Here is a 24,364-nt window from a genome sequence, read left to right as displayed (position 1 = left end):
TAAAAGAGAAGAACGAGGGAAGCAGATGGAACAAAAAGAGACAAGAAAGAGGGAGAGAAGAATAATCTCTATCTTGAAGGTGAAGTTCCATCCACAAATTTTTTTTTTCTCTTATTTTCTGTGACTTGATGGGGACATTACATGCACAATATTGTATACACAGGATTAAAGTATTTCTGATTTTCCCCAGATGAATCTGCTTGAAATGGATTTTTTTCCTCCTTTCACAGGCAATATATGGAACAAATCTTAACTCTATATAAATGACTGTTTTTTTAAATCTTTTGTCCTTGGTTCTATAGGGGCAAGTCAGAAAGATTGAGAAAAAGAACCCTCATTACTATTGCAAAATAAAATTATTGTAGGCTGTGGCTTTGGCTCTTATTAAAGTATTTATCACTTAATATTTCTGTGAGGTGTGCAACATGGTTAAAAGAAAGGACAACCATAACCATCAAGCCTTCTTCCTAGTAGGCTATTTTAATAAATTCTTGTACAGCAGCCACTCTCATTAAAGGTTGTCTTTTTTGTCGCTGCAAGCTTTTCTAAATCCTTTCAGATAAGTGGTTGGAAAGAAAAGACACTGTTTTAATCATACAACCATTTAAAAAAAATTATAAAATAACCATCAGCATGGCCAAGTGGAACCTCACACAGTTCTTCCATCGAAAAATGCATTTGATTTCTAAGGAAATCGTGATTGAGATCAGAATTCACTCAGGGAGTGGGGATTTGGATAAACCCCAATGCTTACAATCAGACGGGGATTTGCCACATTACTTTCTCTCCTGCTTCTTTGTTACAGATACTATATAAATTGCATGAGATAAACATACTGGTTATGTCATTTTAGGAGGTCAAATATGAGAAGAAAATTTGAATTTGACTATGCAAATATGGACTATTAAACTTTTGCTGCTTCTGCAGGAGCAGCTGCCTTCTCTGTGATGATCTGTTCGTACAGATCTCTTATTTTCAAACCGATGATAGTTTGGAAGAGACCAGTCCCATTGTTGCTGCCTGGGAAGTCGGCATGCTTCAACATCTGTTGCGTCACCTCCCCATAGAACTTGGTTGAGATGTTGCTAAGATGGCTCTCCACATATATGAGCTCATCTAATTTGTCAAACTGCCCATCCATCTCCAACACAGAAACCTATGGAAACCAAATCCAAAACGAGGTTGATCAACTGTAGAAACTGTGAATCCCACCATCCAACCAGCTCTGTGTTGATTCATGTGAGTTGGTTGTGTATTAGAGTTTTATACACTAGTTACTATATGGCCCAGCTTGCAGATTAGTTCTTGACGTCGAATTTCTATAGTAGAAACTATTTCACCATTTATTTTACATTTATTTGCCCCAATTTTGGGAGCTATCATTCATATTAATAAAAATGCTGCAAAAAATGGAAATGGAGCTGTGTCATGAAGTTATGGAGGCTTTCCATCTAATAATATTTAAATTTATTGGAGGGCTTGATACTTGGCTTGATTCCCAAGACAAAAAACCTCCTCAGCACTCCAATTTCAGAATTGCTAATAAACAGACCATAAACTTGAAATCTTTCCTCTTTATCTATTTGAATCAACTTTAAGATTTTGTTTTTGCCATGTATTTTTATTAAGAGTTATATGTGCCATCAGCGCAGGCTTTTCACAACCTTTAATCATATTAAAATGGATCCATTTCTCCTGTTTCATTTGGTTTTGCAATCATCATTTTTGTGACTTTCTGATTGGTTCGCAAGTTAATTGAAACAAATCAGACATTTGTATGGTGATTTGTGTGTGTGTGTGTTTGTGTGTGTGTGGTTGGGGGATGGATTCTAGCTCTCATGACTCAAGAGTTACCTCATGGGAGAAGTAGGCATCTGGGCCATAGAAGAATTTGATTCCGGGGTATGAGCAAGTCAGTTTCCTCCCACAGGGTATCCAAGAGATGGTGGAGCCTTCATCAAAGAGGTAAACTGGGCTGAAATACTTCGACCCTTCTTTCATAATCAAGCGAACCCGCAACACTTTCCCTTCATTGTCATCAGGAATCAATTGGGTTGGCAAAACATCAATCACAGCATCAGCATATTGCTTCTGTGGGTCTGCAAAGGGTGACAATTTAGTGATGTAAGGACTGTGCCAGAAAGAAAATATGCTCATAAATATAAACAAGAGTCATATCTATACGTATTATCTTATGATCATCACACAGAAAATGGCAGTAAGCCATCAAGTTTTACAGTCTTGACTATGCCTCATTTAGTTTACAGGTGATCCAAATAGCAAAGGTCACTCTTCGTTTGTGAGGTTCTATTTGCAGCATATATCACAAATCACTAACGATGAGGATTCAAACCTTGCCTTGGTGGTGACACATTAACATCAAATTGCTCCAAATATATCAATAATGACAACTAGTTCGGTTTCTCTAAGCAAGCAAGAGCACTTGGCACTAGCAATTGGAGAAATAGAGATTGGGCTGTCTATGAAAAGTACCAATGTAGGCATCAAAGTCAGGTTTTCGAGACTCAATGCTAGCTTTAATGCTTTCAAGACTATGCCCGCGTTCAGCCATATCTCTCTGCAATTCACAAAATTAATCTGATTCAAGGACATGCAAGCTATATCTACAATATGTAGTGAAATCAGTTAGGGCTCCAGTCACTGACCTGGATTTTCCATGCAAACTTGACCTCATTGCTGATGTCCAAATAGATGCTGAAGTCCAAGAGATCCCTCACACGAGGATCATACCTGAAGATTGAGGAAGAAATCAAGAATTGTAGTCAAGTTTCATACTAGGTGAAACAGCTTCCCAAAAGCAGATAGCTTTGCCCCAAGATTCAGAAACAATTGTTTATCTTATCACCAAGAGTATGAACAATCTTGTCTGTGGCGAGAGGGAACTGGTGCGACTCACAAGATTTGTTGCCAAACATGCGGAGTTGGTTGATTATGGAGTTGCCAAACCAGCAATTGTTGGCCCGAACTTTTTGTATGTGCATACCGGGTATTCCACTTTCTTTTTACATGTTAAATAAGAAAAAATCATCCCCTTTGGATGGTTATGCTATAAGGAAGGCAACTTGTAGGATCTAAAAAATTGGGGACATGCTGCTGCAGTATCAGACATTTTCTGTGAACATATTTCAGTCTTGAGATAATACTATAAATGTCTGCAAAAATATCTAGCACTTCAATGAAGAGTGCACGAGAGTCGCATTCCTGTGCACCCTTCATTGAACATCAGCATCAACTAGTTTTTAGGAAGCATCTATGTGAAGCAACTATGCCCAATAGGCACTTATTACTCATCATACACAGGTTGCTTGCTTACTAGTCTGCGATGATCGTCTTGAGCTCAAAAAATAACAGAATTATATATCTAGATATCAGAAGAACATAAAATAGAATTATAAGCATTCTCGTCAAGTTGTCTATCAAATATATTTCAAGAAATATTTTATAGAATATCAGTCTGAATCATTTGCAGGTGGAATTAAGACAGATCAGAGCTAAAACGTTCATCATGTTCAAGCATAAAAATAACACAAAAGCACCTTCACATCATGACATAGCATGAATCATCTATCTAATGGTCATCCTATCAAAGATAAGAAACGTTGCAGAGACTAAATCAAGAATAAGAAAAAAGAAAAATCTCCGCATAAAAATGGAACACGAATCGCGAATGGCCACCCAACCGACAACACATGATCATACAAGCAGAGGAAATATGTAATGCTTTAAAGCAGGGGACGAACATCAATCACCATAACTTGAAAGAATAATATATAGATCAGATTTCGAATACTCCTGCAGTTAGTTAAATCAATTAAGATAAACACGATTAACGTAACAGACTAGTATGGTCATGAATTACAGTCAGAGACTAGTGCGCATGCCTGCATGCATGAAGGAAAAGAAAATATAAATAATTAATTAGGAAATATCACAAGTTCAAGTTCTAAACTGCATGGAAATTTACTACAAATAATCGCCGGCCAGAGTTCTTGGACAATTTTCGCCCAACAAAGCGATAAAGGCAAACGAAGAGGGATGATTAAGTTCAGAAAACTTAAAAAGAACCAAGGAAACCACATTTACTAAGGGAACGAAAGAGGAGTCGTCATATAAAACCCGGGGAAACTCACATTGGATGCAGTCCTTCAATGACGAGGATCTTGGGAGGCTGGATGAGCTCGGGGGGGTCAAGCAGACCGGTGACATGGTTGTAGATAGGCTTCTCCACAGGCACCCCTTCCTTGAGGGCCTTCACCTGCTCATACATGAGGTCGAAGTTGTTGGCCCTGGGGTCCAAAGCTGTCACTCCCTTCTCCTTCCTCCCAGTCCTGTCCAAGGAGTGGTAGTCATCCAAACATATCACTGTGGTGGTGTCGCTGATCAAAGTGTTGGAGTCTGGGTTCCCTCCCCTGGGTGGTTCTGCTGCCCCTCCGAACACACTGGTCATCCTCCTCATGAAGGTGCTCTTCCCACACCCCGAGTCTGCTGCCAGTCCGATCACCACCGTCTGAGCCTCGGCAGAGCAATAGAAGGCCTGTGAATTATTCTTTCCTCCCCTCCCGCTGCTTCTCCTCCCCCCGGTGTAGAAGATGACCTGCTGCCTCTGGCTGAATCCGAAGTAAGTCTTCGTTGGGTTGGACGCGCAGCAGGGGGAGCGAAGGGAAGGGGTGGTGCTCGCTGCGCAAACTGCCATCTTTCAAGGGTGGCAGCTGAGGTCTGTGGCTCTGCTTTCCTCCAGGGGAAGGAAAGAAGAGGTGGAGAGGGAAATCTAGTTGGAAGAAGAGGGCACGAAGATGAGGGAAGGGAGTTGTGGTGTGCCTTCCCTTATTTTTGATGTTTTCGAGGGCCATTTTGAGTAGCTGAAAGTTTGTTTCCTACCGAATTATCTGCTCCGTACTCTATTCTCAAGAAGCCGTCATTGTGGCCTCGGATTTTTCTCTGCCTCGCTGTAAATGTTTTTGTTTAGTGACTGAAACCTACTGATTTGGATAATTGCTTTTTTTTTTTTGCTTAATGCAATTGTAGCATGATTATTCTTGTTTGTTGTAGCATGGAGCGAGCTTGGCGGCTGTTTCACTAGCCTAGATATGGTCTGCCACGTGGCGATAGAAGGATGGTTGGTTGGAGATGAGGGAATGAAGGGTGGGGAAGTGAGGTGAACAGGGTCCATGAACCAAGGCGATAGATATTCAGATCAAGAGCTGCAGAGGGAGAACTGTACCATCTTAGAATATTTTGCTGCAATCCTTGGGGCTACAGGCATCTCCCAAGTCACCATCATGCTCACAGATTCTGATCTGTAGGAATATGCCTGCATGACAGTTTTAGTCTCCTTCCAGTTCTTCTAGTAGCTCAAATGTCGAAACTATACATTTTCCGTTCACCTCGTGAATGCCATGCAAAAGATTAGACCGGCCCAAGCCCTATCTCCATATCCTGTACCCAAGGCCCGGCCACCAGAAATGATAAGTCTTTTTTTTTTTTTCCTTTAAAAAAGAGGAAGGAGGGAGGAAGGGACAAGCCCACCCTCGCATAGCAGCCCTCACTGGGCCCCCACCCCGCCAGAAGAATGTTTGATACAGGTAGAAATGTTACTTCTTTTGTCTCTTGTTAACAGACAAAAACTTTGGAGGTTGATGATCGAAACATTCTACACTGAGGGCCCGTCTATAAACCTGATATCATAAATGATTCATAAAACTGCAGATGATAGTAAGTGGGTTAGGAGACATGCTACACTACACATCGCATTATTACAAATGCAAGCCATGATTTAGCTGTTAGAATTTGTATTTAAGCGGATAATTGGAGATAGTATGGATGTAATAAATGAATTGTGGCACTGATAATTTAGAAAGAATTCAGACAGCTGATTTCTTAAATTTTAAGGTGAAGCAGACATTTAGAAAGTGCAGGCAAGCAGCATCCCATTCAAATTCTAGTTGCATTTAGAAACATCTGCAGACGCACTTCAAGTGCATGCAACAAATAATATATGGAAAAGATTTCAGATACTTACAGTCATAGCATAACTTTCCTGGAAACAGATGAAAGAAACTTGAACTCCATTGCCTCAGGTGATACCAAGGAACAATATTTCATGAATCCATGATTTTACCGAGGCTCCAAGGGAACCACCACATCTTCCTCAATGGGGCTGTCCAACCCATCTAAATGGATAAATACAAAGTCAGAGCAGCGGCATCTGGAGGGTGGTTCACAAAATTTCAAGGCATCTTTTTGTCTCATTAGTCTTCTTTACCTTCAAGATCATTCTATATTTCGCATTACAACAGAAGGAACTAACAACCCCCCACATTTAACCTTTACATTGGAACTGTTAATGTAAACATAACTATGATCACAATGTGTTGTTAATAATTATAATTTGCATTCGACAGTAATGACAATAGTGATATTGGTAATAGATTTCGCTTTTACCCATGAAAACAACTGGGTGTTGGTTAAAGAATCGTGAAAGCCACTTACGGGTTGCCTGAGGTCTTTGAATGTTATCAGACTAATAAGATGATCCTAACAAAGTCATAAAGGAGACCCAAGGATCCAGTAATGAGGCAATGCTTGATCCTGACACAATCCATATGCCTGTCATTGGAATGCCCTAAATCCCACTTCACAAACCTCAAATCGCAGCAACTAAAACCAAAGAGCATACAGCTGCAGTCACACACAAAAGGAAAAAAAAAGAAGAAAAACCCAAAGAAAAGGGGGGATAATTGATGACATTAAGTTCAACCCGCAACTTCTGGAAACCTTCACCAGATAAAGATCTTGGAAAATGCAACAGAAACATGATGTTTCATATTAATAACCCCAGACCTCAGGCAAAAAGCAGAGGAGACCTTATTGATACAAAAATAACAGAAGAAAGAATTGGAATCATTTTGTACTCTGCCAAGCATTTGCACCCCTTCATCAAACAACATTTTTTTTCTAAAAAACGGAAAAAGAATAACAGAGAATGTGTGTGTGTGTGAGAGAGAGAGAGAGAGAGAAAATATAAGAAAGAATGTGGCGTAGACAGCTCAAGCAACAGGATAATGAATTAAAGGTTTCATGTTTGCTCCCAGCACCATCTTCATTTCTGCCTTCTGAAATGAATGTAAACTTTCTGCACACAGCAAAAACAGCCAACAGCTGTCAGCTGAAACATATAGAAGCAGTCAAAAATGATCCAGTATATATCCAAATGCTTCTAAGAATGCAGTCCAGATTGTTCACGACAATGTACACTCTCATGTAATGGTCTCTGTGTGAATATCTACAAGCATGATTTCATTAATAGTTACACTTGAAATTCACAGTGCAAAGATGCACAAGCTTTGGCATGCTGATGCCTGACAGTTAAACATTGGTTTTCAACAATTTAGTGTTGACCATAGAGCATAATGAATCTACATAACATACCAATCAAATAGCCTAACTTGAAAATTTATAACGAGAGGTTTCAAGATCCTGTTTACCATGCATATAATTGATATATTTCAGTTTTTTTTTTTTTAGAAAAAAAGATGGATAAAAAGGCCACAAGGTTGGTTGATAGATATACGATATACAGGATTTATCAGCACATATCATTCATTTATAATCAGTAATATGAAAAATGTTATCAAGAAAATCAAAGAAATTATGGACACTGATGTTGGGCTAACCCTCAAAAGAAGCAAAATTACAGTTTATGACAACAGCAAAGAGTAGAAATTCATGGCAAGATCTGCACCGCCGCCTACATATATGTGCAAAGACACAAGATTGCCAATGAGCAAGGAACATTTATGCACCCAACCTCCTCCAAACCTAACAATGCACAACCAGTTACAGCATTTGAATTTAAAAGGTAGAATTATATAAATGCATCAAAGGCAACAAGAAGTTCAGCGAAACCCATGTTGCTAGAAAACCTGGCTCCCATGCAATCAGGCATTATCAAACCTAAGGACCTTAACCAAGAAGTCTCATCTCATATATCTTACCCTAATGTCAACCCCCTAAGACAGTGTTGAGATCCAAACCAAAGAAATTTTTTGACCAGAGAGAAGCCAGTCAAGAAACTTAAAAGGCTAACTGGCTTGTAAAAACCCTACCTTTTTGGTTATACATAGCCGATGCAGCTAGAGCAGTACCCTAAGGTTCCCTTAGATTTGGTAACTCTAGATGACAATTGAAAAAGAATATTTAATACACAGGATAGCATTCATCTCCAAAGTACAAAGTATAAGCCAAAATGTTGAATCAAATGCACACCCAAGAAATCCCTTAAAATTAGATCAATTTCCCAATATTTGGAAGCGCATACGGGGAAAAATTAATAATAAATACCAATAAGAAATGTGATTGATTGCATAACCATAATCACACCATAAGGAGGGAGCCCAGAGATTCCAAATAATTTTCTAAATATCTAAAATCTATTTTATGTATGATTATTAGTTGCTTTCCATCATGTTTTGATACACTTGAAACCAGCTGCTCCACCTTCATGTTCCTACCTCATTTACTAGAATGGGAGATTATACATTTTGGAATTTCTATTTACTAGAATGGGAGATTATACATTTTGGAATTTCTATTTGACCATTTCACCATTTTTTTACAAATAAAGGAATATTATAGAAATCTATTTGACCATCAAACAGGCGATGGTCTAAAATTTCTAGAATGGGAGATGATAACCCAAGAAATACAAGACATAAGAACAATATAATTGCATTGTTCATTTGTCCTAAATATCAATACATTACACTGAAAAGATCATTGCAACTTAGTTAAGATTGCAGATAAAACCCATCAAATAAGTAAAACGAAAAAACCGAAGTAAATCATCATCTTGGTCCTATCATGAGAATTGGCTATATCTATTACAATCATGAGCTTATTTAGTTAAGAATTTATTAAAGAACCTGTATGGGCAACAAACACCTAATTAGAGCAAAAACAACTTCAATTTAGAATACTGGTGCACATTACAAAAAGAGAGGGGAAAAACATGAAAATGAAATTACTATAATAGCTCAGCCATATGCCAAGGAATCCATCATCTTAACAACACTCTCCAAACTTAATTGTTGACTAAATGAAATAAGGGACTCTTATCTTATACATTTAGTAATTGCACACAGCACCATATTGCTTACAACCTGAATGCCTGACATGTTAAAACAATAAGCAAAAGAATGAATACGCCAAGAACTCTTTGCAGTAAGCAGTAACACCTTGCAGTAGAAACAAAAGATAGTTCAAAGATTATATCTGTAAGAAACAGAAGCAAAAGCAATTCTACAAAAAGTTTCATTGGGATTGTCAATGGACCCAGGTCCAGCCCATGTCCGATAAAGTCCATGCCCGAGAAGTTGGGATTTGGAGTGTTTAGGGAATCCAAAGGGCCAGAATTTGACCCACTTACCCAGATTTAAATGAGTATGCATCTAGTCACACATTATCCATTCAATTTACTTGGTTCAAATTACAGGTATACATTAACCCCTCAACTGAAAAATAAAACCTATATATATCCTCTCCCGTCTCTTTTCTCATCCACTACCAACCCTCTTTCATCCTTCTCCTCCCTTTCTCCATTCTCATCTACTACCAACCCTCACTTATCCTTTCTCAATAGTTGAACCACACCTTCTCTATACACCCATCTTTTCCCCTTCCCTTCTCCTTAATTATCCACTGCCAACCCCCTCTCATTGTTTCTCCAACTGCCCCGCTCCCACTTCTCTTCTTTGATCTACGACCTTGATCTACTACAAAAACCAAACAAGTTTAAATTCTTCATTGGCATTCTCAATGCAAGAGGTCTTCTTCATCCTCTACTTCTCTCCCTTCTTGACCCTCCTCCACGCCCTCCACCTAAACACTGGATTCATCTGTTGCTGCTTTCTTTATCGGTTGCTTCTTCTTCATCATTGCCAACATTAGTACTTCTCTCTCACCCTCCGCTAGGAGATGGCCAAAAGATGGTTACTTCCACTTGACATGAATCCTTGGTAATGGCAAGGCTTGAGATAGGCCAATGTTGGTAGGACTAATCCCAATCTTGGTTCAGATACAGACTGGAAAGTGACCATCAAACTTTTCTATGGACGCTAGCTAACCCAAGTCTTATAGTCCAACCTGGAGATGGACCCAACACACGAGTTTGGCCAGGTTTGGCCTATTTTCAGTCCTACATGTTTGGTGGAAACTGAACCGTATGACAGGCATACAGAACACTTTTTAAGGCATTTAAACAATATTATTATTTTGAACCATGCTCTTACAATACTCAGAACATGATATATAAAAGAAGAAACCTCTCCTACTGATTCTATTCACTTCAAACAAATCAGCTTTTTCTCTAAACCCAGCCATCATTAAATTCTTACATAGCAAAAGCTCATCATTGTACTATTAAAAGAGAGGGACATGGAAGGAACGAGATTGATAAGGCAGACATCTTGGTCTCCATTTTGTGCAAGTACAGTTGGTCATCCCTCCTATACACATTTCTCACAAAGAAAGCCCTGTGCTTCCTTGCTAAATATTGATAGGACAAAGGGAAGAGGCGCTCAACTAGGAAATCCTTTCTTCCTAATGTCATCCTTTATGGTCTGATATTGTTGAGGAGAACTTATGAACTGCATGGAGATTCCCACTCCCTTTCTTCCTTCCAAAAGACATTGTATACAGTTAAAGAGACAGATTCGATTTCCCTTCCTTCCCTACTCCATGCTATGGGCATGTTAAGTTTTGCTCCCTTCCTCAACTCTTGCTCTCTTCTTGTGCATGTGATTGATAGTTTGAGTTGAGATTGAAGCTCAAGTGGATGGTATTTTGTGTCTCGACTTACATATACAATTTCAAGTTTAATGTTAACAAGCAGTTATAATAGAACACATCAAGATGCATATATATACATGTACATGAACATGTACATACAAATATACATATATGTACACACATATGCATGTGGATAGGTTCATATATGTGCATGGGTGTGGCCTGTTACATTAAACAAAACTAATGCAGGTTTTGCCACTCACCTGAAGTACCCACAGGCTTATAAGTGTTTCTAAGCAAAATAAGCCAAATCCGACCAAGTAAAAGACCTGCAATCACAGCAAGGAAGATTAAATTTTATTTGACATAAACATGAATTGATTAGAAAGAGGATAATTAATTTAACAATTACACACATAAGATGAAATTTTTTTTTGCTCTTTATATTGCACTACTACTAAAGAGATTATGAAATAATCAACATCACAAAAATATAAAATTTTACTTTAGGCTACAGGTATAAGGCCTATAGGCATACTTGGAGGAAAAAAAATGCCGGGCTCATGTTTTTCAATAACATCATACCTTCTACAGCTGAGATAACATTCCTAAGAAAACAATAACAGCTATGCACTCAGTCATGTACTATGACTTACCCCCACCAACACTTGATCTGAGATAGCATCAATCACAGCCAAGATACCCCTGATAGCAGAAAAAGAACTTCCCATTAATAACACAGAGGCCAACACATCTTCACGGAATAAGACAGCACTAAAATGTTGACAGATAAACTGAAGAATCGCACATAAGCATATTTAGTGTCAAAATGCTATACGAGATAATGTTTGCATAACAAAACAAAAACCTACTCTCTTTGTAAGGTTATCTTCTCCCCGTGTTCATCTCCTTTCTTCCTTTTACATTTTAAACAGAAAATGACCAGTGAAAATAAGATTAAGAAGATTTCATAAACTTAACCATCTTTCAATAATATAATGTGCTCAAGCAAGTGCATGCTTTAGAAATAAATGTTCATCTGGTGACTGTTATATCTAGCGCCAATTGTCCACAAATCTAATCCACAATACTATCTTCTATGTATTAGACGTATACAAGTTGTGCCTCAAAAAATTTACTCAGTTGTGGGCCAAAGTTACACCTAATAGGTGCTTCTCATGAACCAGAATTTAAATTTGTGAATGGCATCCTGTGGCTGATCAATGGACATGCTATTTCCCCCACTCATAGAGGGCATTTAGTATGGGGCGACCATCTCGAGATCAAAGGTGATGTGGGTGGAAGTAATAAGATCACCACGTTTAGTTACACCATGATAATCCTACATGGCATTGATCCCAAATCACCCTCCCTCCTCAAATCACCGCCCAATCAAGTGACGAGAAACTCATCCATGAGATCAGGTATGCAAGATCACCACAGGGCAGTGATCGTGGACTGAAATTTGGAGATAAAAATGCCCCTTAGTCCAGTGAAAATAATTAGTATATCAATATACGCAATACATTACATCAATATTATATATATTATATTATATCAATATTACATATATTGTATTTATAATATATATCATATTATAATGTATTATTAATCATATTATTATTTGATTATAATTTAAGTTATAACATAAGTATATTATTGTACTTTATATTTATATTATGAAATTACTTAATATATGATTTCTATTTTGCTTATTTTCCTAATCAAAATATTGTTATTAAAAAATAATATATTATAAATATAAATAAATATATTAATTCTATCATAATAAATAGGGTTTTTTGCATGAATATCCTCCTAAATATCGAATTTTGCACGAATACCCTTCCAAAATTGATATTTGCATATATACCCTCGTAAAACACTTGTTTTGTCATTCTACCCTTTTTTTATTTTTGTTTTTGCATATGTATCCATGCTATCTAACGACGTTAAAAAATTAACGGTTTCAAATTAAAATGACTGAAATACTCTTAATGGGTAGACATGCAAATAGATCGCGATCCCGATAGCAGAGAAAGAAGACAGAGACAATAGCATAATTTTAATATTTTATTTTATTTTTAATTAATATAAATGTGATTTTTCTTAACGCCGTTAAAACAACCGTTATATTACGGACATTTATACAATAACAGAGTTTTATGAGGGTATACATGCAAATATCAATTTTGGAAGGATATTCATGCAAAATTCGATATTTAAAAGGATATCCGAAATTTTTTTGGCGTATCGAGTGTCAGTATGCCACCCATACCGAGTACCAATACCGAACCGGTACAGTATGATATACCTTGTACTATCGGGCCAGTATGATGTACCATGGCTAAAACATATCATACAAAATACGGTAATTTTAGATCATTGGAGATCAGATTATTCCGAAATAAGGATCACTAGTGTTCTGAGATCACCTCGGTGATCCCATTTAGGTCACCAAACTGCACCATAAGAGATTATTATCACTAAGGATATAAGGGAACAGATCTATCTTGACTAGGATTCGTTGAACCACCCCAAACCAACCGATTCGGAGCATACCAAACAAAAGTGGAACTAGGATGGTTTGCCCTTCCAATTTGGGCAAAGGCCGAATAACCCCAAATTAGGCTGAACCAACTTGTTCCGCCCGATTCTAAGCAATTCAAATAGTTCAAGGGCCAAATTGAAGTCTTTTCTCCTTATAAGCTCCCTAAACTCAAAATCTCCCTCCCTCCCTCCCTCCCTCCCTCTCTTTCGCATTAATCTCCATGCTCGTACCTGCCCCTGCCAATTGCCCCAAACCTCATCGAGCCCTTTGTCATCATTCCACCTCCCTCCTACAACCTCAACTTTCTCCACCTCTGCCACATCTTTGGCCTTTTCAACCAACAACAATGACGAAGGCCAAGCCTTCAAAGGCCCTCAAGTGTCTTGGCCTCGATGCTAATGCCATCAGGTACCCCTCTCTCTCCCCCCCTCCCCGTTGAGTTCTTAATGGAGAGAATCACGAGAAGAAGAATAGGACTTTTGCATGGAGCAAAGCCCAACTAGCATGGTCAAGCATACTATGTTGGTACACTAATTACTTAGCATACTGTATTGACTTAGTACCTGGCCAGTACAAGTTTTGGCGCTAGTTTGGCTAATCTTGATGTCAACTTGCATATTAGATGTCAAATCATGCAGTCAAAAACTGAGTGATGGTTGTTCTCGATCCAAGTTATTCTAATTCATTTGTACCGAGTCGTGTCTCATTGAGTTCTACACTGATGAGCAACCATTCACCAAAGAAATAGGAAGATTCATAGTAGGTTTGAAAATTCGGTTTAAGTTTCTAAATATAGACCAGTCAAATCAAGGTAGGTTAGGAAATTCGATGTCAGTTTCGATTTTGGCTAGGTATGGAGTTTCAATTTTGGCAATTTTAGTAATGTAGGAAGTTCTGTTCTCGATTCTAAAGTCAAATAAAAAGAGAAATCAAAAAAGCTTGACAACAAAAGGAAAATACAAGAAGCCAAGAAAAGTAATTCTACAATATTTTGGGGTAATATTGTGTCACATATAGGAGCATATTTGATAATTCTAGGTTGAAGTTGACTTGCATATAAGTGGAATTCATTAAATATACGAGTATTACATATTGCAAACATTTCATGTATTGAATTTACTTGTTGAACTTCAGTTCTTTGAAATTCAGTATATTTAGCAAATAATAAGTTTTTTAGAGCCTAGCGTATTCAAATAATTTTCTTCAATTTTTAGGAGAACTCAGAAATATATCTAATTCAGACATTTCTTTCTCATATTTTGAGGCAAAGTGATTATTTAATCTCGCACGTATACTACAGAATGATATTTTGTTTTATTTAGAAAAAGATGTTACTTCTATGACAGGCATTGTGTTTAATTATTCACAATAATCTATATAAAATATTATAATAAAGGCATCTTCAAAAGCCTTAGCCCAGTTATCTTTGTTACTGATTCCCTCATTTAACTCAAGAAAAGAAAGAAACCATAGAAAAATGATACTATTTAGCCCAAAATAAATAAGGAAATGGCCCCAATCAGATTGAAACATCAAGAAAAGAAACAGAAAAAGCATGCATGGCGGGTTTCAGTTAATTTCATCCAAAACTATTGAAACTGGACTGAAACCCATATTTACAGCCAAACCAAAACCCAAAATTGGGGGTTCCATTTCAGTTCAGTCTCTACCAAAACTTAAAAACCTTGATATAAAGAGACACATGAAAATTAGCACATGCACCATTCCTCTTGCATTCGTAGGGAATTAATTGTCAATTTGCACCATTCTGTATTATATGTTGCTTACCTACTGCCCAAACATGGGCATGGTACAAGGGATAAATACCTATGTATCATGCTGTCCATACCAATGCATGACACTCTGCACAGGCACACTCCTTTTTCACCCCCTTCTAATGAGCCTGGCATGTGGCCTAGCATCTGACTAGCATACCATGATATAGTATGGAAATGTATCATGGTTATTGACCAACGTAAAAACAATATGCTGTAATTCTAGTGCTCTCAATCTATTAGGATATGATTTAAAAGAGGCTTTTACAAACATATGAAACCAAGGTTCTTTAATACAACAACAATCATGGAATTAATTTTAAAAAAGCATTGGGTTTGATGAAGAAGTTATGGTCTATTGTGAAAATATATTTGCTTCCATACTACTCTTTTAAATCAGCCAGGAAATAAAATTCAATCTCTATAAAATAAAAGATATTGTTTTGATGAAACTATTCAGCAAAGATTCCAAACTAAAACTGCTTCACTATGAAAATCAAAAACAAGCAGGATGACTTACGTCAATGACTTTCCCTGAAATAAAATTGGAGGAGCAATAGCAGCAAAGATACAGAAACCAATGTGGAACTGCACAATGACAACATGAGCAAAAAATATCAGCAAGAGACAAATCAGTTGGTAGTTCACAAGAGGTCATCAATAGGAATTACCAGGTACACAAGGAAAAACCAGCCAAACTTCAATGCACTATTAGTCCTGATTAGAAAAACAACAAATAAGCAACAACTAATTGAATCAACTCCTTTTGATTTATGCAACAGTGCAAAATGAAGCCAATCAATCAAGACAAAAATCAGATGTTCCATTAATTTCTAATACCAAAAATTTATTTAGTGTGTGCGTGCATGGATTTAAATAAACCAATCTATTCTTCCTGTCATTTACCAAATAGATGCCATATCACTAGCAGGAATAGCTCCCTTTAGCCAAGATAAATCCTCAATTTGTATAAGCTTGGCTTGACATAATATAACCATGAAAATCTAATGTAGAATTCAACATCAACAACAAGAATTGGAAGTATAATCAATCTGACACTAGTAACTTCTAACAGCCTACCTCATTGCACGATAAAGAGGCCTGTACCAGAGCACATATGAAAGAGGGCATCCAAGTGAAGCATAAATAGTCGCAAGGAAGAAGATTATAATCCCTGTAGATAGAAACAGTAAAGTAAACCTATAAGGAAGACTACAGCATAAATGCACAAGACTAGTATTCTCAAGCTTACCTCCACCTCTAATCCAACAGACGATCACTGCAGTGACATTCCATACAAGACAAAGAACTATCCCTGAAAGTGCCAGTATATATACGTACTCATGAATTATAATGGGTAGAAGAATGGCATAATATAAATGTAGTGCATTGATAGCATATGTGAACCATGATTGTGCAATAGATCTTTCAACACCCATATGTTCCCAAGTTTGAGTATAAGGAATTATATACTTAAAGAAGACATTCCGGAAAAACGATGAAGATCAACAAGCATCAAGGATTGGCTGACATCTGACTTACTAGCACCAAACTGGTCTGGAAAGGCATTTTTCAAAGAGCAACCAAAAATAGGTGGAAGTGTCATAAGAGATTAGACCAATGAAATGCATATACTATTCTGTGAAGTAACTAACTTGTATGCAAGATCCGTAACTAAATAACAAATAACACAAAACTGAAGCAAAAAGATACCACCCACCGCCATCAAAAGCTAAATGTGGAGAATCACCAAAGGGAATTAACTGTTAAAACAAGATTGTTATAAAAACCTTCTAATCCAAGTTTATAGTTTAATCATCTACCGCATAGCAAGTCCATCCATTAATGAAAAGTGCTTGACTTCGTTGAAAATTTTGTTTCCATTGCAACCAAAGTACACTAGGTCACTCAGCCTAGTAGCATCACAAATATCTCTCTCAATCTACCAAGGCTCTACATACAGGGTCTTCATCGAGATAAAGGTCGAAAACCTTGAAGGCTACAGTGCTTTTGTTGATTCAGGTGTAACAAATCTAGAAGAGAGATTAGTCACATTCTTCCTATAGCCATTTGAATAAATAATATAGGAACTTAAAGAAGTCTTATCCAACTCTATCATCTAGATAGATTTGACCATCATCGACAATGCATCTTCAAATAAGCATCATCTGTTTTTTTTTCCCTCCAAATCTCCCAAGAAACTGCTCTAACAAGAGGATTTCAAACTTATTTGCTTACTTTTGCCTATATTAAAATGCTGCCCTCTAGTAATATCCAAGAATATTAAAGGAATAGCAGAGTGACACCTATCAATAAGGGTATCAAAAAGATGATAGGAGTATTATAAAACAATCATAAGAAAATCCTGGTTAATTAAGCAATTAATAAATCAAAATAGTTCAGTATATGAATGACATAATAATAGGAAAGCTGGACATAAAATGTAAGAATAGATTTAAGTTATAAAAAAATAAAGTCTATAATTATCATGTTGTGCAGCTCTACAACCACGATACACTTATATAGTAGCTTTTTTCCTTAATGAAGAAGAAAGCGAGAATACCTTGAGTATACTTCTTCAGAAATAGTCAAAAAGAACTAAAAAGTAACTGAGTATACATAAGTGTCATATACTTCAGTGAAAAAAATATGGAGTGAAGACCTATTTGGGAAAGCATAAAGTAAATCCCATACCCAGCCAGCTTGCAAAAGCCAGATATTGCAACCTCTGAGCATGTACCGGTATCTCCTTAGCTATGTCATGATGAATGATTGGGAAAAAGGGAGGCCAGTTCTTCTCCTCCGTAGAAACGCCACCTGTGTTGACAAGATACAGGCACATATGACCACTGATAAACCATCATCAAATGAAGTGCCTACTCTACACCAGTCACGTTAACGCATAAATTGGTTAGAAACTTCAAAACCTACCACTTGATAAAGCATCCTCCCTGCGTTTAATGGCCTGAAATAGCACACAGAATGTCTTTTAACTTTTAACCAAGATAATGTATTGCAAATTATATAAAAAAGAAAATGGAAAAAGAAATCAAAAGCTTGATGACAATGTGATATTTTCAGCTATGTATAACACTGATTTTTAGGGGATTTATTTTAACAAGAAAAATGAAGCAAAAGGAAATGGCCGAAGATTGATGGCAACAAAAATGGAATAAATGACTTTGAATGAAATTAGTAATGAATTAGTCATAGGCTGACCGTTTCTCTCCTTTTCAGATCCGCTTCCAATGTTGCAAGTTCTTTTGCCTTCTTCTTTGTATCCTACACAGACCAACACAAAATCCCACAATCAGCTCGACAAAGAGCTAAGTTAACCCCAAAAACCTGTGAAACAGCATCTCATACATTCATTGTCTCCAGTGGTATGTCAACAGTAGCATCATGTTTATTGCCAAAACCCAGAGGCAGAGATGACAGTGAAGGGAAACGCAATTTTGAACCAGGACCTGCACCCTTCTGCAATGCAAAACATCAGCTTCCCCATTACAAGAATTGAAATTAACAACAAAATTATCTCAGACAATGAAAAAGAAGATTTTAAACATTAAATAGTAAAAGCACACTAGCTTACACACTCCTGCAGAAATTTCCGGAACAATGGGGAAACTAGGATGGGTTTCTTGCGGGAGAATACCCACAATAAAAAATCAAGTTAAACAACCATATAATTTAAAATCAATCAAGAACTCTTCCATAGAGAATATCTAGAATCCCAGTCCCATCATCACATTCCACCGATCAAGAGTGCATGGCAACCGCAGAATCACCTTAAGTACGGTGAGGATTAGGGTTTTATGTTCCGATTTACGCTAGGGTTTCCTTCAAGAATTTTCAATGTAAATATCCAATCTCCCGAGTCGAAAACAGAGGTCAAGATCCAATTTAGACCAATAAAAAAAAGGAAATTCTATACTGCTCCTGATTATTCTGTCTCTATCTCATTCATAAAGAGCAGACGTAACCCTGAGTCCTTTTTTTTTGGGTACACAATCCGATCGTAGTATCATAATAATAGGTAGAAATTGGATCGTTTTTTTATATTCTATACGAGATTCCATAAAATGGGAGTGATATATTTTTTTCCAGGAATATTTTATCTATTCATTTCCGTTTGTATCAATTCGACTGCAAGAAAATCGGTAATTCTAGATTAAAAAAATCAAAGAAAGATCATGCAAAACAGGGAAGAAATTCAAAAGAGAAAGAGAGGGAGATGGATATTTATTTATATGGAGAAAGAAGGGGATGGTGACGTTACGGAGAAGGGATTGACTTCTTCTTCTTCGTCGAAGGGGTTGGTATCGTCGCGGCGCGCCATAGTCTCTTTGACCGAATCGCGCAAAACGTTTTCGGAGGGAAGAGCCGATGGGAAGTGGACTTCAAACCCTTCTCTGTCTCTTCCTCTTTGCCTTTTCACCCCGACAAGAAGGCTATATAGTGAAGGCGACGGGAGTCAAAAGAAACGAGGAAACATGACGCCGATAATTTACGTCTTTGCCACTCCACGCGCTCGACGGTATATAAATGCCGACGGGATCGGAATTCGGAATGATATTGCGGCGAATTATTCGCTGATCCTATCGACGCTAAATTAAAAAAAAAAAGATTTCTTTCGGATGCGAAACGTTTATGCGGGTTTCTTATCATATGAGCAGGTTATTGCATGCCAATAGCCCAATACCAAGAGAAATTATACCCTGCAACCACGTGCACCATAAAAATAAGGGGCAATTAATTTCCCATCCTCCAAAAGGCTGCGCTATAACAAAAAGTCTTGGTTGATCAGTCTTAAAATCTTTCGTTCAATATCTTTATTAAGTTTAATTTTCGGTCCTTGAGCCCCTTTTAATTTTTTTGAAAAAGCCGAAAATGCTCCTGCCCTCCTTATCTCCCATTCCCAAAAGGAGAAGAAGAAAAAGGCCACCCGCCGACCACGGCCCGCCCCCGCCCGAGCTCCCTCCTGCAGCCGCCGCCGGCCCCGGCTCGCCTCCTCTCGAGCCCCCTCCTGCGGCCCCGCCCCCTCCCGCGGCGCCGCCCCCTCCCGAGCCCTCTCCTGCGGCCGCGCCGTCAGGATTGCCCCTGCCCCCTTACGAGCCCCCTCCTGTGGACATCACCAGCCGCAGCCCGCCCTCTTCCCGCGTCCGCCATGGCCTGGCCTCTTTCCGGAGCCGCCGGTTTCGCGGGAGGAGAGGTGTTCTCCGCTGGCCAGCCGCCGCTGCCATCGGCAGCCCCACCCCCTCTCGCGGCCCTCTCCTGCGGCCGCCGCGGCCCGGCCCCCCTCCGGCGCCGCCGGCTCGCGGGAGGAGAAGAAAGAAAAAGAAGGGAAGAAGAGAAGAAAAAAAAGAAAAAGAAAAGAAAAAAAAGAAGGAAAGGAAAGAAAAAGAAGAAAAGAAAAAAGAAAAAAAAAGAAAAAATAAATAAATAAATAAATGCATCAATATATATATATATGAATGAACGAATAAATAAATAATATATTTTAATAAAATAAAATAATTATAAATAAAGAAAGCTGTCGCGGCTGGACCCCCTCCTGCGGCCGCCATGGCCCAGCCTCCTTCTGGCGCCACCGGCCTCACGGGAGGAGAAAATAGAAGAAAAGAAAAAAAAGAAAAGGAAAGAAGAAAAAGAAGAAAATAAAAAAGAAAAAAAGAAAGAAAAGAAAAATAAATAAATAAATAAATTCATAAATAAATAAATACACTATATATATGTGAATGAACGAATAAATAAATAAATATATAATATATTGTAATAAAATAATAAAAAATAATAAAAAAATGGCCGCGGCCGGGCCCCCTCCCGCTGCCGCCATGGCATAGCCCCCTTTTGGCGTCGCCGGCCTCACGAAAGGAGAAAATAGAAAAAAAAAGAAAAAACAGAAGAAAAAGAAAGAAAAAGAAGATTTAAGTATGTGTAGAGAAAACTTAATTGTGTACAGAGAACACTTAACTGTATGATGCACACAGTTAAGTATTCTATGTATACAATTAAGTCTTCTCTGCACACACTTAATTGTGTGATGCAAAGAATATTTAACTGTGTGCAGAGAAGAAAAGAAAAAGAAAAAAAAGGAACGAAAAAGAAGAAAATGAAAAAAAAGAAGAAGAAAAAGGAAAGAAAAAGAAAAGAAGGAAAGAAAAAAAGAAAAAAAGGAAAGAAAAAGAAGAAAAAAAAGAAAAAAAGAAGACGAAAAAAGGAAAGAAAAATAATATTTAATTGTGTGATGCATTGAACAGTTAACTGTGTGCAGAGAAGATTTAAGCGTCTGTGCAGAAAAGACTTAATTATGTACAAAGAATATTTAACTTAACTGTATGATGTATATAATGTTTAATTGTGTGATACAAAGAGCACTTAACTGTGTGCAGAGAAGATTTAATTGTGTATAGAGAACACCTAACTGTGTGATGCATACAGTTAAATATTCTCTGTACACAATTAAGTCTTCTCTACATACACTTAACTGTGTGATGCAGAGAATACTTAACTGTGTGTAGAGAAGATTTAATTGTGTATAGAGAATACTTAACTGTGTGATGCACACAGTTAAGTGTTATTTGTACACACTTAAATATTCTATAGACACAATTAAGTATGTATGCGGGGAAGACTTAATTGTGTACAGAGAATATTTAATTATCTTTTTTTTCTTTTCTTTTTTTTTCTTTTTTTCTTTTTTTCCTTTTCTTTTCTTCACTTCTTTTTCTTTCCTTTTCTTCCTTTTTCTTTTCTTTTCTTCTTTTTCTTTCCTTTTCCTTCTTTTTCTTTCCTTTTCCTTTTTCTTTCTTTTTTCTTCTTTTTCTTTCCTTCTCTTCTTTTTATTTCCTTTTTCTTCTTTTTCTTTTTTTCCTCTTTTTCTTTTCTTTTTCTTCTTCTTTTGTCTTTTTTTCTTTCCTTTTTCTTTTTTTCTTTCCTTTTTCTTTTTCTTCTTCTTTTTCTTTCCTTCTCTTCTTTTTCTTTCCTTTTTATTCTCCTTTTTTCCCTTTTTCTTTCCCTTTTCTTCTTTTTCTTTCCTTCTCTTCCTTTTTCTTTTCTTTTTTTCTTTGTCTTTCCTTTTTCTTCTTTTTTTTCTTCTTCTTTTTCTTTCCTTCTCTTCTTTTTTCTTTTCTTTTTTTCTTCTTTTCATTTATATATATATATATATCCTTTCTTTCTTTTTTTTCTTCCTTTTCTTTCCTTTTCCTTCTTTTTTCTTCTCTTCTTCTTTTTTTTCTTCTCTTCTTCCCTCCTTCTTCTTTCTTCTCCTCTCGTAATGTCGCCGGCATCGGAAGGGGGCCGGGCCGTGTCAGACGCAGGAGGGGGCCGGGCCGCCCACATATGGCCCACGGAGAATTCTTCTCCTCGCACGAGGCCGTCAGCGCTGGAAAGGGGCCGGGTCGCGGCAGACGTGGGAGGAGGGCGGGTCATGGCCAGCGACGGCCATAGGACGCTATGGCCGCCCTTCTTCCTCATCTTCGGTGCCTCCCCACCGTGGGGCGGGGGCGGGGGCGTCCTCGGCGGCACAGCCGCGGCAGGGGGCCGGGGCAAGGGTATTTCTGGCGGCGCGGCCGCGGTAGGAAGCTCGAGAGGGGTCGGGCCGTGGCCAGCGCCGGCCGTGGCGGGCCCGACCCCCTTTTTTCTCTCTTCTCCGATGGGATGGAAGATAAAGCAATAGGAATTAAAATATTTTTAGGGGGCGTTTTCGTCTCATAATAAAGTATTGAAATATGGCTGAACTGATTGTTAAACAACTAGTCAACAGGGATTAAACATTAGAGACCGGTCAATAAATGTACCGGTGATTAATTACTCCTAAAAATAATTTGGTACAAGGTGAAGGGGCGACAAACAGAGATGAGCCACATGATGAATGGAGTTCATAGGAATAGAAAATATGATTGGTATGGTGCACTGCTGACATGAAGCTCTTTGGGTAAAATTTCTCTGATACCCAGCAATATCCCATTTTTAATGACTTTGCAATAACCTCAGAGGAAAAATGGATCCTTTGATGTTGATAGGGGAAAAATACAAACAATTATCATCTTGAGTGATGTAAACAAATATATATGGTGACCTGAATGTCTAATTTCACATGCAAATATATATAGTTAGCAGAGAAAAATGAAAACGTCGGTTTATACCAACTGCATGTAGATTCAGGCATTGCACTTCTAACAGATGTTGACTTATTAAGTATAAATTGTCTAGTCAATGTGCTTAAGCGACATTCTTCACATAGTATATGATCTGTGATGAAGAAATATTGGACAGTGAAAGGAGAATCATAGGTTATACCCTAATTATCAGTTGAAAGAATTTATGGTGAAGCTCACTATATAACCTGATACGGCTCGGATTCAATGCTCACGGCTGCCAACCCAACCGACCAATGGCTGACTGACATGTGGTGTACGCAATCAACGGCCAAGCAAATCTCTCAATAAATAGCGCGGGCATCAAATGATAAAAAACAACCGTTTCAGACGACGGATAAGAAAAAATTATAGCACCTCATCCGAGGATCACGGATAGCTTATTGCTTTTAGGTAAGAGGACTATGCTTTTTAGTTATTGCTTGTACTCTCTAACCCCCTTTATCACACCAAAACTCTGTGGGCTCGTTTGGTTTGGGGAAAGCATTTTTTCTCCCAAAAATATAATTTCTGAAAAACAAATTTCTATAAAGAGAATGCCTAGAAAAGTACTTTTGGCATGTTTGGTTGACCATGGAAAAGTGACAAATTTTTAAAGTGCTTATATTTGGTTGGCCATCCACTTTTCTAGGAAAGTTATGTATAATTCCTATTATGTTCTTAATAAAAATTAGGTTTTTAATTCCTCTTTAATGCTTTTTTAATGCTGAAGGAACTTTTTAGGAAAAAATAAAAATAGAGTGATTTCCGTCTCATGGGAAAGTAACTTTCTCATATTTCTCATGGGAAAGACTTTCCCATGAAATGTAGGAATCATATTCTCATGGGAATACAACTTTCCCTTCTCTCTCCTTTGAAAACTCCAACCAAACAAGAGGCATCTCATTACTTTCCCCCTTCTTTTCCCGCGAACCAAACGAGCCCTGTGTGATTTAAGCATCGGAGGTCCACCACCAATGCAGCTCTGACAACTTTTGATAGTTTTTTTTATGTGGTCGGATCCCGCCGTATAGATCAGCTCGGTCCAAGCCGACCAATCACCGCTCATCAAATCGTTTATCTCTGTCGAGTCA

At 37.8% G+C, this 24,364-nt stretch overlaps 2 protein-coding genes across 2 annotated transcripts; both read right to left on the bottom strand.

Moving 5' to 3' along the window:
* Nucleotides 1-660: 660 nt before the first annotated feature.
* LOC103720990 (phosphoribulokinase, chloroplastic-like) lies at nucleotides 661-4,861 on the bottom strand. The gene is made up of 5 exons (XM_008810994.4): nucleotides 4,152-4,861; nucleotides 2,667-2,751; nucleotides 2,494-2,578; nucleotides 1,855-2,099; nucleotides 661-1,156 (listed from the first exon to the last, which is right to left on the bottom strand). The coding sequence occupies exons 1-5, from the start codon at nucleotides 4,712-4,714 to the stop codon at nucleotides 905-907; spliced, it is 1,230 nt and encodes a 409-aa protein (XP_008809216.1). The 5' UTR covers nucleotides 4,715-4,861; the 3' UTR covers nucleotides 661-904.
* Nucleotides 4,862-6,224: 1,363 nt separating this feature from the next.
* Nucleotides 6,225-19,545, bottom strand: LOC120108319 (secretory carrier-associated membrane protein 4-like). Its single transcript, XM_039121907.1, has 12 exons — nucleotides 19,412-19,545; nucleotides 18,499-18,609; nucleotides 18,352-18,414; nucleotides 18,064-18,097; nucleotides 17,827-17,949; nucleotides 16,385-16,447; nucleotides 16,213-16,306; nucleotides 15,804-15,849; nucleotides 15,653-15,720; nucleotides 11,463-11,511; nucleotides 11,070-11,135; nucleotides 6,225-7,153 (listed from the first exon to the last, which is right to left on the bottom strand). The coding sequence occupies exons 1-12, from the start codon at nucleotides 19,469-19,471 to the stop codon at nucleotides 7,121-7,123; spliced, it is 810 nt and encodes a 269-aa protein (XP_038977835.1). The 5' UTR covers nucleotides 19,472-19,545; the 3' UTR covers nucleotides 6,225-7,120.
* Nucleotides 19,546-24,364: the final 4,819 nt, after the last annotated feature.

The sequence above is a fragment of the Phoenix dactylifera genome, unplaced genomic scaffold, assembly GCF_009389715.1.
Source record: "Phoenix dactylifera cultivar Barhee BC4 unplaced genomic scaffold, palm_55x_up_171113_PBpolish2nd_filt_p 001271F, whole genome shotgun sequence".
In the NCBI taxonomy this organism is placed as follows: domain Eukaryota; kingdom Viridiplantae; phylum Streptophyta; class Magnoliopsida; order Arecales; family Arecaceae; genus Phoenix; species Phoenix dactylifera.
The sequence above is the reverse complement of the archived record's forward strand: the minus strand, read 5'-3'. Positions and strand labels throughout refer to the sequence as shown.